General features: G+C 34.3%; 1 protein-coding gene across 8 annotated transcripts; it reads right to left on the bottom strand.

Annotated features, from left to right (window-relative positions):
* Positions 1-1,219: 1,219 nt before the first annotated feature.
* Positions 1,220-5,639, bottom strand: LOC107920271 (WPP domain-interacting tail-anchored protein 2). Of its 8 annotated transcripts, none has more exons than XM_016849886.2 (5): positions 4,259-5,596; positions 3,040-4,175; positions 2,661-2,852; positions 2,221-2,359; positions 1,220-1,990 (listed from the first exon to the last, which is right to left on the bottom strand). In XM_016849886.2, the coding sequence occupies exons 1-5, from the start codon at positions 4,797-4,799 to the stop codon at positions 1,956-1,958; spliced, it is 2,043 nt and encodes a 680-aa protein (XP_016705375.2). In that variant the 5' UTR covers positions 4,800-5,596; the 3' UTR covers positions 1,220-1,955. The 8 variants fall into 8 exon arrangements, with proteins under 8 accessions (XP_016705375.2, XP_016705376.2, XP_040964745.1 ...); XM_016849887.2 differs by lacking the exon at positions 1,220-1,990 and having other exon boundaries at positions 1,992-2,359; positions 2,657-2,852; positions 4,259-4,916; positions 5,338-5,639; XM_041108811.1 differs by lacking the exon at positions 1,220-1,990 and having other exon boundaries at positions 1,992-2,359; positions 4,259-4,887; positions 5,338-5,596.
* Between the last annotated feature and the right edge of the window lie 7,303 nt (positions 5,640-12,942).

Here is a 12,942-nt window from a genome sequence, read left to right as displayed (position 1 = left end):
ATAATAAATTTTTTATATTCTTATTAAAATATAATAATATTCACTAATTTGAACATTATTTAAATGTATATTTGTTACTTGATAATAACATATCTAAAATGAAAATTTTATTTCTTAAAAACACTTTTTGACAGCAATGCTAAACACTCAAATCTTAAATCAAACTTTTCAAAATAATTTTTCCACAACACTTTTCAAAAACATTACTAAACTAGCCCTTAAGTAGAGTTGATCATGGGCCGGGTTGGATTAAAGCAAAAATTAGACCCGTTTTCTAAGCTCGAGCCCAAGTTGACCCAAAAAATGAGTCTAAAATTTTGCTCAAGCCCGGCCCGTCCGTATTAAAAATAGCAATTATGTAGTTTTGGCAAAGATGTAAGGGATAAAATCCCCAAACATGAATGTTGTAAAGATGCAAAAGCTCTATATAAAAGACTTTAAGTTTTGTAATTAAAGGCACGACTTCAAACGCTCAATACAATGATCAAAAGTTTGTTTCTCCAATATTTTCTAGCTTTCAAAATTTAAGTTTTCAAACAATATTTACTTTTCAAAAATTTAAATTTAAAACAAATCAAATTTAAGCTTTCAAATTATTTTTAGATTATTATTTCCGATATTTTCATACACTTCTAATACTATAAAAAGCTAAAATATAGAAAAGAAGGAAATAAAAAAATCAGAAAATAAAATAGACAAAATAATAAAATGTTATAGATGTGGAAAACCAGGACGCTAAAAACATTAATTTTTATTGAAAATACATATAAAAAAAGTTTTATACTTAAATTATATTAACATAACATAACTTAATAAACAAATGCCTCTAAAATAGTAGCAAAATTAACAATAAAACAACTGTTATACAACATCCAAACAATAATAACAAAATAGTAGCAATATAATAGCAAAACAACAACAAACAACCGCAATTTTTTTTTGTCAAATTTGTGCCGGGTTGGGTCCGGGCTAAAGAAATTTTGACCGAGGCCCGGCCTATTTTCTAAATGAGTCTTATTTTTTGTCTAAACTTATTTTTCGAATTTATAATTTTACTTAAATTTTCTCACTTTCAGATCTGAACTAGTAACTGGTCTCATCATCAAGTCTAACTGTTACTAAGGTTCTGTTTCTTTGTTTCACATGTGAATATGATATAATTGCCCATTTAATATACTTAAAAAATATTTAGAAAAAGAATCAAAACTGCTAATAACAATTGGAACATGTTAACGTTTGTCTCCTTTAAGAAAAAGAAAAGAGAAAGAAAGATCCCAATAGAAGCAGTAGTTTGAGTCAAAAGATTGGTGACCGAGTAATATCTATTCTGTCTCTTACTTTTGCAATAATGCACAATCCTTCGTGAGGAGTTTCAGAAAATTGAAGTTGGTACTAGAAGAAGTTTCGAAGGAAGAACTATGCTTTGCTTTCAATACGGACAAACATTTAGCTTTATAAACCCCCTTCTTTTTCATCTTTCTTTAATCAATTCCATTACAAACGCCTAATTTCTTTGTGTTTTCCTTATTTTTGTTGGCATTGATTCTTGGGTTGTCTCAATGATATGATATGCATAGGAGTGGAGATGGTTTCAATAAGTTACCATCGCCATGTCAGTTTTACAGAGATGATCTCAAGCCTTGCAATTCAAACAACCATCTTGGAATCAATTCTATTTATCTCCTTCACAGTTGTCACCATCCTTATGGTATTTCCACATGATTATATGTCAATGAAAACCCAGTACCAACTCTTGTCTTCAAAGGTCACCCAACCAATTTTTAATGCATTCACAATCTGCATCATCTTCGCTTTCTCAGCTGCATTTTGTGCACTGATGATCCTCAACTACCCTAAAATTGCAAGATTTTGTGGATACTATTCCATGGCTTCAGCTTTGAGTCTACTCATTTGGGTAGTTTCAAGCTAGGAAGATCCATGCTACAATGGTACACCTATCTCCGTTTCTCCCCGTTCTCAAAGATGATATCTAACAAATAACAGAATAATTTACATCATCCAAGTAAAACCAAATACAGAATATGGTGATGAATGCATAGTCATCAATCGAAAATGACAAGAATATGCAACACAGGGCACAATGTGTGCCAGCAAAATATAATTTCAGTGGCCATCAGAAACCAAACATGACCTGTTTCTCACTCAAAAAATATACAGCTAATGCAGAAAATATTGCAACCAGAATTGCTATCAACATACATAACAGTTTAAAGTTGCCTGTCTTTCCTTTTTCCTCAACATGCTTGCTCGGAATAGCACTAGTGCCACCGTCAATTATGGTTCTGGAAGGCCTAGCTGCTGTCCTAAGAAGAGATACATCTTTTGATGGCTCATCCACCTGTTTTAGAAGAAAACCATAACTTGAGACATACTGAAGCATATAACCATCACATCTTATCAAAGCCTAGTGAACCCTTACACTAATAATATATATTGGCACAAAGGGTTAGAAGAGCATATTCACCACCCATTTTCTTGTGAAGTATAAGAATAAGAAATAAGATAAAGCAAAGAAACATGAAATTAACATATACATGCAGAAATTCCGAGAAGGCTAAACTTAAAAGGGAAAGCTATTGAAAAATTCATATTCATGGAGCTTTAAAAGAAAAGAAGGGAGGAACCTGGAGAGTACCTGCCTGTACACTTGTGGCAGAGGGGACCTCTTTTTCGAATGTTTTTGTACATGTAGCTCTAGTTGAATCACTATTCAGAACAGATATCTCATTGCCATCATCACCTCCAGAGTTACAGACTGCTGAAGAGTCGGCTTTTACCATATTTTGTAACTTTTTCACCAAAATTTCCTTCTCTTTTACTAACGAAGATAGCTGCAAGGAACATTTTGCAACTAATTAAATACCAGGTCCAACATGAGGGTACATGTACAAACATAATCATGAATAAGAAAATAATAAAAACAACCAAGTTCCGAGAGATTCCAATGGGAATTCATTCCAAATGCAGAGGACATGTTTTTATTTTTTTTATTGTATCACAATAACATAAAGTTAATACCTGCTTCTGAATGCGTTCTCTTTCTGTAGCTAGTTGGGCAACCATATCTGTGATTAACTTGGTCCTATGACTGATTTCTTTTGCATTTGCCTCTTTTTCAATGTTAGCTTGATTCAAAGATGTCTCCAAGCATTCAATTTTATGCCTTAGGATGCCTAGCTCGTTATTAAGTTCGAAGTTAGATTCAGATAATTCAATGCATTGCTCCTCCACACCTTCGGTTCTACTTTCAGCTTTTGAAACCTTTGATTTTAGATCTTCAATTAAAGTTTCCATATCCCAAATTGCAGAGTAGAGCATGTTTTGCTGCTCCTGACTTGCTTCGGAAGACGCTTTTGCATGCTGTAGTTGAATCTCCGATTCCCTCAACTGCTTCTCTAGTGAGGTCACCTTCTTTGTGCTTTTCTCGTTATTACCTTTAAGAAAATTCAACTCTTCGGTAAGTTCCAAGTTCGCATCTGTTAACTCTGAGACCTTAGCTTCTGCACTTTCAGCTCTACTTTCAGCTTCATAAATGCTTACTTTTAGTGAATCAATAACGGTTTCCATTTCATTAAGATGTTCTTGACTTGTTTCATTGGAAGCCATTGCATTCTTCAGCTGTATCTCGGATTCTTTTAGCTGTTCCTCAAGTAACTTCATATTCTTCCTCAATGTGAATACTTCGGAAGCTTTTGCAGCATGTTCCACATTGCTGATATCAAGCTTTTCTAAAGCTATACCTTTGGCATTCAACTCTTCAATGCAACCTTCAAGTTTAGATTTGAGCTCAGCTTCTCGTTGAATCGAACCATTCATGTTAAACTGAACAATCTGAAGTCGACCTAATAGTTCCTTTGAAATTCCCATGAGCACCTCAGCAACATTCTCAGCCTCTAGAAACCGTCCCCAAACAACTTCTGCTGCCTCTTCCATGCGAAGAGCGACTTGTTCAGTATGATGTAGCTTTAGTTTTAACGATTCTTCATTTTGTCCGGACTCTAATAATTTATTTTCAAGCTCTAGCTCCCTCGCAAGTGATTTGTCAAGCATCCTCAGAATTTGTCTTTGTTGTTCAACGGTCAGTACTTTGGATTTCCCGATGATGTTTGATAGCTGATATTGCTCAGATACATCCATGGCCTCATCATTAGTCCCTATTCATAAGCATATGTTAGGGTAAGTATAGTTTTTGTGCACTGTTAATTATGTTAAGTGATAAAATCGAACTTGGACTTACAGTTCTCATGTTTGAAATATGGAAAGGAAGCTTGCAGCTTGGTTGACAGCAACTTCACCTCCAAGACAATCCCTTGACACCTTTTCAGGGATTCTTCAGAATCATGTAGCTTCTTATCCATTTTTTCAGATAGTGCTCCCAAAGGTACGCACGAAGATGTTTTACGACGAGCATCAACAATCTCTGACTGAACGGCACTCAAGAAAGTTTCCACTTCCCTTAACTCAGAATCTAAAATTCCACATAAAAGGTCAAATACCAAAGCCTTCTCAATGAACTGAGCCGAAATATCACAACTCCCATACGCCATCTCTTCGGGATCCTTGTCCCAACCCAGAAGAAACATCAACAGTACATGCAAATTTACCAGTTTCTCATTACAACAAGCCAAATCCAAGTCAATTCTGTCCAAATTGGCACCCAACATTTCTTGGATGCCCTCTCCAGTTGATAAGGCCTCTTCATGAAACTGAACTGCATTTGACTCTGGGTTTCCCATATGCATATACTTTTCATCAACATTGAATTCATTCATTTCCATGGCTCAATTCTTGGTTTAGGTAACTGAGAGGCAAAGGATGGATAAGAAAAAGCCAGTTCAGATCTTTCTCAGCCACAAATTTAGGGTTCTATCAAAACAGTCTGCAGTTAAATTCAACTATAGAGAGAACTCATCAATGCAAATCAACCATAAAACACCACAACCAATCAGATTTATCAACCATAAAATTGACCAACCCTAATCATTACAAAACCTTAAAAATCCCCAATGGAATATTCATCAATTTAACAAAGACTTGACACTTGAACTCCACAACAAGATTCAGATGAAAAGCCAACAAAACTTTATATAAAACTCAATTCAACCTTCAGTTCACCAATACTTCCAGCAACATTAAAGTCAAGCAGTCATCAAAAGACACAAAGCCAACACTGTCATAAACTTCCCACAATAAATGAACATGCATGAATAACATAACAAGAAAAAATAGACAAAGTACTATGTAGAGAGTTAAAGTTGAGAACAAGAATAATTTTTTTGCAAGGAAGACAAGAAATGAGGTGAAAAAGATGGTTACCTGAGAGCAAAATCTAGATGGGTTTTTGATAATTCTTGGAAAAAAAGAAAATTAAAGGGATCAACCAAGAAGAAAAGTCAACTGACACTTTTTAACAACGACCTGTTATGTTCATAAAACCGTTGATGTTCACTGATCTGTCTGTTACAAAAAATGGATGTACTAGTAAATAACAAGTCAATTGGGAACGAGAGTAGGTGATCTTAGAGAGGGAGAAATGAGGGTGGTGGTTCATGGTGGGGCGCACTTTAGCAACCACCGGGCTCCATGGGGACCTACGTTGAATTATTGAGATGCCATAAAAGAACAATGTAAAAGTTTATCATATGACCTACTACAAGCACAAAAGTTATAATTATAATCAAAATTATTACAATTTGGATTTTAATTAAGTATTATAATATAAAATTTAGGGACATAACAACTGGATTTGATGAAATGAACCATATCCAATGGGGTTAAATATTATACCGTATTTTCTTTGCATGGGAAGGATTATTCAGATTTAAACCGGATATTTAATATGAATAAAAATTTAGATTAATGGTCACTAAAAATTTAGATTTAAACTGGATATTGTGGAAAGGAAAGGTAGTCATGTGACATTATCACATTTATACTGAAACTGAGATTATGAAATAAAGAGAAAGGGGGGGGGGTAGATAGATAACTTGGCCAAGCAAACGACAAGTTCCCCTGTCTTTAGCCATATGGGAATCATTAATATAGTCCATCCATGTCATAAACAATTGAGTGGTTTATTGTCGGTTTATTTTTAATTTTAATAACCACATTTTATATGAAAAAAGACCTAAAGTTTTTTAGGATCTTCTAATATTTCAAAATTTAAAATGGTTTGAAGTTTAGCCATTAATTTAGAATTTATTAACTTATCCAATTAACTATAAAATTGCAAGTATCATCATAAGAAATTATTAGTATACTTGTAAACAATTACAATACACAAATCTAGACGAAAATAACAATAAATTTAGATAGCATCCACTCCTAAAAAAGTTTAAAAATTTTAATATTATCATTAAAGCAAGATCTTCCTACTATTTTATTTTATTTTTCTCAATTTTCAATTTTCAATTTTACCAAATTGACTTTGATGTTAATTATAATTACTAAAGCGAGTTAATCTTCTGTTTTTAATTGAGATTTTCTTTATTCATTTATTCTCTTCTAGTTATTTTATTTTTTGGGTAACATTAATTTTAATATTCTTATTTATCGTAATATGATTTTTGGTGATTACTATTTAGACATATTATTGTAGAATTAATTTTTAGATTTGATTCAATCTCCTTTGAGTACGATCCTCGAAATACTTATTGATGTTCCGTTCTAACACAAAACTATATTACAATTTGACCTGTTCGCTTACAAATATCACACTTATTTTCTATATTTTTATTTGTACAATTTTACTTTAAACGTTCGCACGTTTGGAGACTGTCACTCTCATTGGGCTAGCTCGTTGCGACGTTAGGGAGACCACGTTGGGATGTGGGTAGCTTGTCGGGACGTTGTTCACTATTTTGACCTTCCTACGTTCGAAATTTCACTTTCTTTGACCCTTTGACTCACCCACTTCCCGAGCTTAGCAAACATTGTAGAAAACACGAGAAAACACCTAAATTAAGACTTTAAATAAATAAAAAAAAATGGCAAATAAAATTTAGATTTAACAGAAATTTAAACAAGAAGCCCTTTTCCAAACTCGGGACACTCCATATCGCCATGGAAGAAGAACTTCCAACTGGTTCTCAACACTTTGATTTGGCGTTTGTTCCCTTGTTGGTGTATTTGAACCAGCGACTTCGGTTGATTCCAATGTTGTTGTCTTATTTTTTACTGTCTTGACATCCATATTACAAGCCATTTAGTACCAAATTCGAGCCAACCCCAAATTGTTTTTCGGGGTATTACTGCCTCAAGATTCCTCATCTCCATGTTGCGTGAAATTTCAATTGCTTGAGCTTTTCCTCTATCGTTGAATGAGAATGAAACAGACTCTTTGGCCTCTTCAGTTGGCATCTCTCCAACTATGGCTAGAAAGTGTATTGGCTTCTTTACACTTTCACTCAGAATTAGTTTAAGCTCTGTGTCAGTTGCTACTGTTAAATCTATGTCTACTGCTACGTCAATTGGATCAGAGGCTGCTTCAGCCATATTCAATTCATCCCCATGATCTCCGGTTTCAAACTCTTGTTGACTGCTATTATCTAATTCAGGGTGGTCAACGATAATACCAAGGGGGTCTTCAAGATCAAAGTTGGGAACATCATGCACGACCTCCTCTCTTGGAGGCATAGATGAGAAAAATGCTCTAAGAAATATCCGAGATATTTTTGACATGTTCGATAATAGCTCAGAGTTGGATGACTTAGTAATTTCTCATGAGGGCATCTCATATGGATCAGAAGGAGGCTCGTCTGAATGTTTGAGCATATCACTGTCTTGGTCGTACAACTCATAAATAGGTTCGTATGAATACTCGTTGTCTTCACATCCATTATCATTACTCTATTGGTTCGTTGAGGCTCCGTTTGACCAACCTGTTATGTAGTTCCATTCGTCGTCCCAAGAAGTCCTCTCATCGTTAAACCACCTATAATCAAATTCATCCATGATTAAATCTGCTAGTGAACAAGGACAATTAAAAAAATATTAAAAAAATAATTAATGAACATAAAAAAATTAGTAAATTGTTTAGCTTCTTCGTTTTTCAATTAAAATTATTTTACAAAGCAACCAATTCAATAACAATTATCACAATCGCAATCCCGGTAGTGGCGTCAACAATGTAGCGCCCTTAACCCGTCTCGATTCTACGGGTCCATATCTTGGGTGTTATTACACATTTCACTTAATGAAATTTTTTTACATCCTTCATATGCATTTGACTCAATACATTTTTCTTAACATTCACCATAAATCATTATCATTAAAGAAACAAGGAAATGTATTTAAACATAATACATCATACCAATAATAATTTATTACATAAGTTAATAAAACAGACTCATATGGCGTAAACCTACAATACACCACTTGTCCAAATAGGTCCACTACGTACATAGTTTTCCTTATTTGTCGCTTCTCTGGTGCACTCCTGACTTGTCTCTCCCGGTGAAATCACATAAACAAAAACACTTGAAATATAAACATAACATTTCGTAAGTTCAGAGGAGCTTAGTGAGATTGGACACAATTAATATACCTTTTTAACATATCATGTTGAATTTCGTCATCTTGAATATTTGGATTTTATCATATCTGTCTTTGGTGGATACTTTCACCTTGTCAGTTTTATCATCGCGTACTTATACGCCACTTACAATTCTTATCCTATCATCATTCATCTATCTGCTTGGCTATTTTTAGATCTTAGTGGATGATACTACCTTTTTCTTTTCCCTTCAGACAATTTTAAATAGTTATTCTAGAACAGTTAATCGCAGACACTATTCTTGACAAATACCACATGTTGTTCATACTTTTGGTGGATTTCCATACTGATCTTACTAAATCAAACCTTAAATTTAGATACACTCTAAATCAACCCAAAACATACTCATACTAGTAAAATACACTTCAGATCATTCAGGAAAATTTCTCATGTCTTTTTTATAGGACACAATACCTCTAAGATAATGAACAACTTTGATTCCTTCAAGTCTCAACAAGATATGATACTATACAAATATAATAAATACTAGATGACTCAAATGTCTACCTTAATAGCACGGATAACTCAAACTAATGAACTCTTACATTGAATATGCCCTTATAATAAATTTGATAGATAACCTCGGTGGATACCCTCTTTGAACATATTGATTCATACTTCTTTTCAAGAAACTTCCTTTAAAGTTTATTCAAATTCATTACAGAACTTTTCACACCAAATAACTTTAGACATATCATATCCTTATCATAGATTTATCAGAATACGCCACAAGGGCCAAACAGAGATATGTCACGAAGGTGACATATGAAATACGCCATAAAGGCCAAACAAGAATGCGTCACAAAGGCTAACTAGGTGCCACAAAGGCTAATATAATGTTACGAAGACCAACAAGAATGCGCCACAAAGGCTAAACAGAATACCACCTAGGCACCCCATGAACTGTCGTGTTGCAATATGAATTTGCCTAAACTCATAATCACGTGAGGTTTTCCCATCATCGCCCTAGGACATGCAAAAACCCTAGTCGATAAATGCGGCTCATCCATTCTTTTTCCAGAATGTGCCATAGCCATGGACTTTATTTAGATTTATCATATCATAACTCATTTTTATTGTCCCGAATGGAATTCAATGAAAGCCACCGCAAGGTCAAAAATTTACATCACAAAACCTCTCAATACTCGGTTACAACCTATTTCTCCATATTTATCAATCACACCTCATATATCTAACATAGGTACATATTCAAATATGCTATACTTATTTTCTTAATCAAATCATGCCCATTACACGCTTGACACATATCACATAATAACGTATCACAATATACATCTCAAACATATATACACAGTTGCTTTACAGAATCATATGCATCCATGCATACAGTCTATTACATACTAGACTCACGAAGACACTATATCAGGATCTCATACATATATTTTCAATAGTCAGTTCAAGTACTCATTCACTGATACTAGAACATTGATCACAAAAGATTTATCTAGAAAGACTTGTAGGAGTCGATATTAAGGACTCACTTGAGAGTCACATTGTTGAAGGTCAAAATCCTCAATTTTGAACGTCTTTCATGAACCCACCTCATCATCTGCTTAAAAGAATATGGATTCACCGTTAAAATCCATTTACAGACAGATTGCTAACATTTCATCTACAAATAACCCGTGCATGACCTTTTAGTAATAACTTGCTGCGTATATATATATCATAGTACCCTTACTCTTAAAATGCAAAGTTTTCAGACTTACCAGGAGATAGAACATCCTCTATTTATTTTAAAAAATCCTTAGCTTCCAGTTTACATAAGAAAAACAACCAAAAATAACATTTGATATTTAAGAATTTAATAGTCATTTTGAAGGGAGAAGAAACTTTCTCACGAACCCTACTCACATATATATGTAATCCACTTCCATTTAGCGAAATTTGACAAGTGTCAAGAAATTTCAGAATATGCCCTTCTTAATGGCCTACAGAATCCGAAAGAAACATAAATGAGAGTCTTGTCCAAAAACTATTTGACCAATCAGTTTATTTGGTTTATAACCATATATAGTTACCAAGACTTGCTGTAACACCCCAAACCCAGCCTAAACATTAGGGCTGAATCTGGTGATGTCACATTGTAACACCCCTTACCCGTATTCTACGCTGGAATAGGGTACGAGGCATTACCAAAATAAATACACTTATAAACATATTAAACCGAGTTATAAAATTTCATCCAAATTAAAAACTTTCAAATTATTATCTTTGAGTCGCTAATTAGGGTTTACGAGTCCCAATACATACTTATTCATATGCTCAATATATCCGTTAAATCAATCCGATATTGAAGAATCCACTTTAAGTCGGAATCAATATTAATCACAATCATAAATCTTTTCATGTTATTTTCATATATCACTAACTAAACTTTGAATGTCAATTTACGAATATGTAATTCACTAACACATTCTGGTATACACAATGTTTAATTGATGAAATCATTTAATTGAGCTAAATTTCATATTCACTCCGAATTTTCTTCTATATCCATAAATGCTTTCACTTACCATTTACCTAACCAATTTCTCGAACCAAGCTATTACACAACAATAATACATCACCTGTGCTTCATGAATTCAATGTTCGAATCTCAGCACCATCAAATCCATGTCATTCGAATACTTAAAGTTTATTCAAGCATATATTATTACGTTTCATATACCAAGCATATGTCAAAATTACGAATACGTAATCAATTCATTTGTCATTTATTTTACTAGAAAATTAATCTCAAAATTGATAACATTTCATTACTTAAGATATGCCATAAAACACTCCTTTAACATAAACTAGCACCATGACCAAATTTTTAGTATGCTATTTATTCCCCTTTTTCTGAATCACATAGCAAAATATTACAAATATGTGTAACACCCCGAACTCGAAACCGACACCGGAGTCGAACACGAGGTGTTAACTGACTTTAACCCCTTATAAAACTTATTTTCCAGACACTGCCCAATCTGTGTACTAGTCGTTTTAAAAATCATATCTTGAGTTTCGTAACTCGAAAATCAGTTCCGTAATTTTTCCCAGAAACTAGACTCATGTGCCCATCTATGTATTTTTTTCTAGAATTTTTGGTCGGGCCAATTAGTACAGTTTATTAGTCAAAGTCTCCCAAGTTGCAGGGATCGACTACACTGACCTTTGCCCATTACGACTTGGATATCTCCCTGCACGGGGCTTCAATACTGATGCCGTTTGTTTCTATGAAAATTAGACTCAGAGAGGAATCTGTACATATATGGTACGACCCCTAATTATCTCTGGTTAATTTATAATAAATTTCCAAAGTCGGAGCAGGGAATCCAGAAACTGTTCTGGCCCTGTCCCACAAAAATCTGCTTATCTCTTAATACACTGCCCATATGATCTTTTCGTTACTTCCTCATGAAAACAGACTCATCGAGCTTCGATTACATAATTTATTCATCAATTAATTCCACTCCTACTATTTTTAGTGATTTTTCAATCTCATGACACTGCTGCTGCCAGCATCTGTTACGAAAGTAACTAGGCCCATTTCATGCCTACCCTTGATCCAACTCATTCGAACATTCGTGCCATTTTCGCATGGCTTAAAGTTTACATGCCAAAGTTCAAACACAACGTAATAGCTTATACATGCCAAAATGTTCCTCTAAGCCAACTAAGAAGAAAGTACCAAAACTTGCTATCCGGTGTGATGACTTCGATGACGGCCCGACCCCGCAAAAATAGATGAGTCTAAGCAACCTATAATGGGTGACAAGGAAACATCGAGTGAGTTTATAACTCAGTAAGTCATAAGCAATGCACTACCATCTATCAATAACATTATCACAAGAGGAAACAAAATGGAACGAGACAATTTACTCCATCCATACCGAACCATACCATAGTTCCTCCAACCTATCGATTCAATTTCATATCAATTCATGCATTCACATTCTATATACTCATCAATAGGACATTGAAGCATTTTCATAAATCGATTTATTTTCGTTACAATCAAACGACTATACGGCCTTTCACCCATCCTACGATAAATTTTATGTACGTGACTTCAAGTATATTTGTCACATAGGTTCGAACTTACCGAGCTCAACACCAAGTATAAGCATAGCACCTATTAGCCACGTACTCAAGACACTTACCCGATCCGCTGTCCGCGATCGACTCAATAGTGTCGCACACATAGTGTCCATAATGATTCACGAATGTATATTGAGCCCGCACACTCAGTGCTATATAATCAACTCGCACACTTAGTGCTACGTAATCAAATCGCACACTTAGTGCTACATAGTCAAACTCGCACACTTAGTGCCGCATGGTCAATTCGCACACTTAGT

This window comes from Gossypium hirsutum, chromosome D13 (genome assembly GCF_007990345.1).
Source record: "Gossypium hirsutum isolate 1008001.06 chromosome D13, Gossypium_hirsutum_v2.1, whole genome shotgun sequence".
In the NCBI taxonomy this organism is placed as follows: domain Eukaryota; kingdom Viridiplantae; phylum Streptophyta; class Magnoliopsida; order Malvales; family Malvaceae; genus Gossypium; species Gossypium hirsutum.
The sequence above is the reverse complement of the archived record's forward strand: the minus strand, read 5'-3'. Positions and strand labels throughout refer to the sequence as shown.

Coding starts and splice junctions, on each gene's coding strand:
- LOC107920271 (XM_041108811.1), bottom strand. CDS start 4,799: ATGGAAATGAATGAATTCAATGTTGATGAAAAGTATATGCATATGGGA. Junction 4,176..4,258: donor ATATTTCAAACATGAGAACT/GTAAGTCCAAGT, acceptor GCTTATGAATAG/GGACTAATGATGAGGCCATG. Junction 2,853..3,039: donor GAGAACGCATTCAGAAGCAG/GTATTAACTTTA, acceptor TGTTCCTTGCAG/CTATCTTCGTTAGTAAAAGA.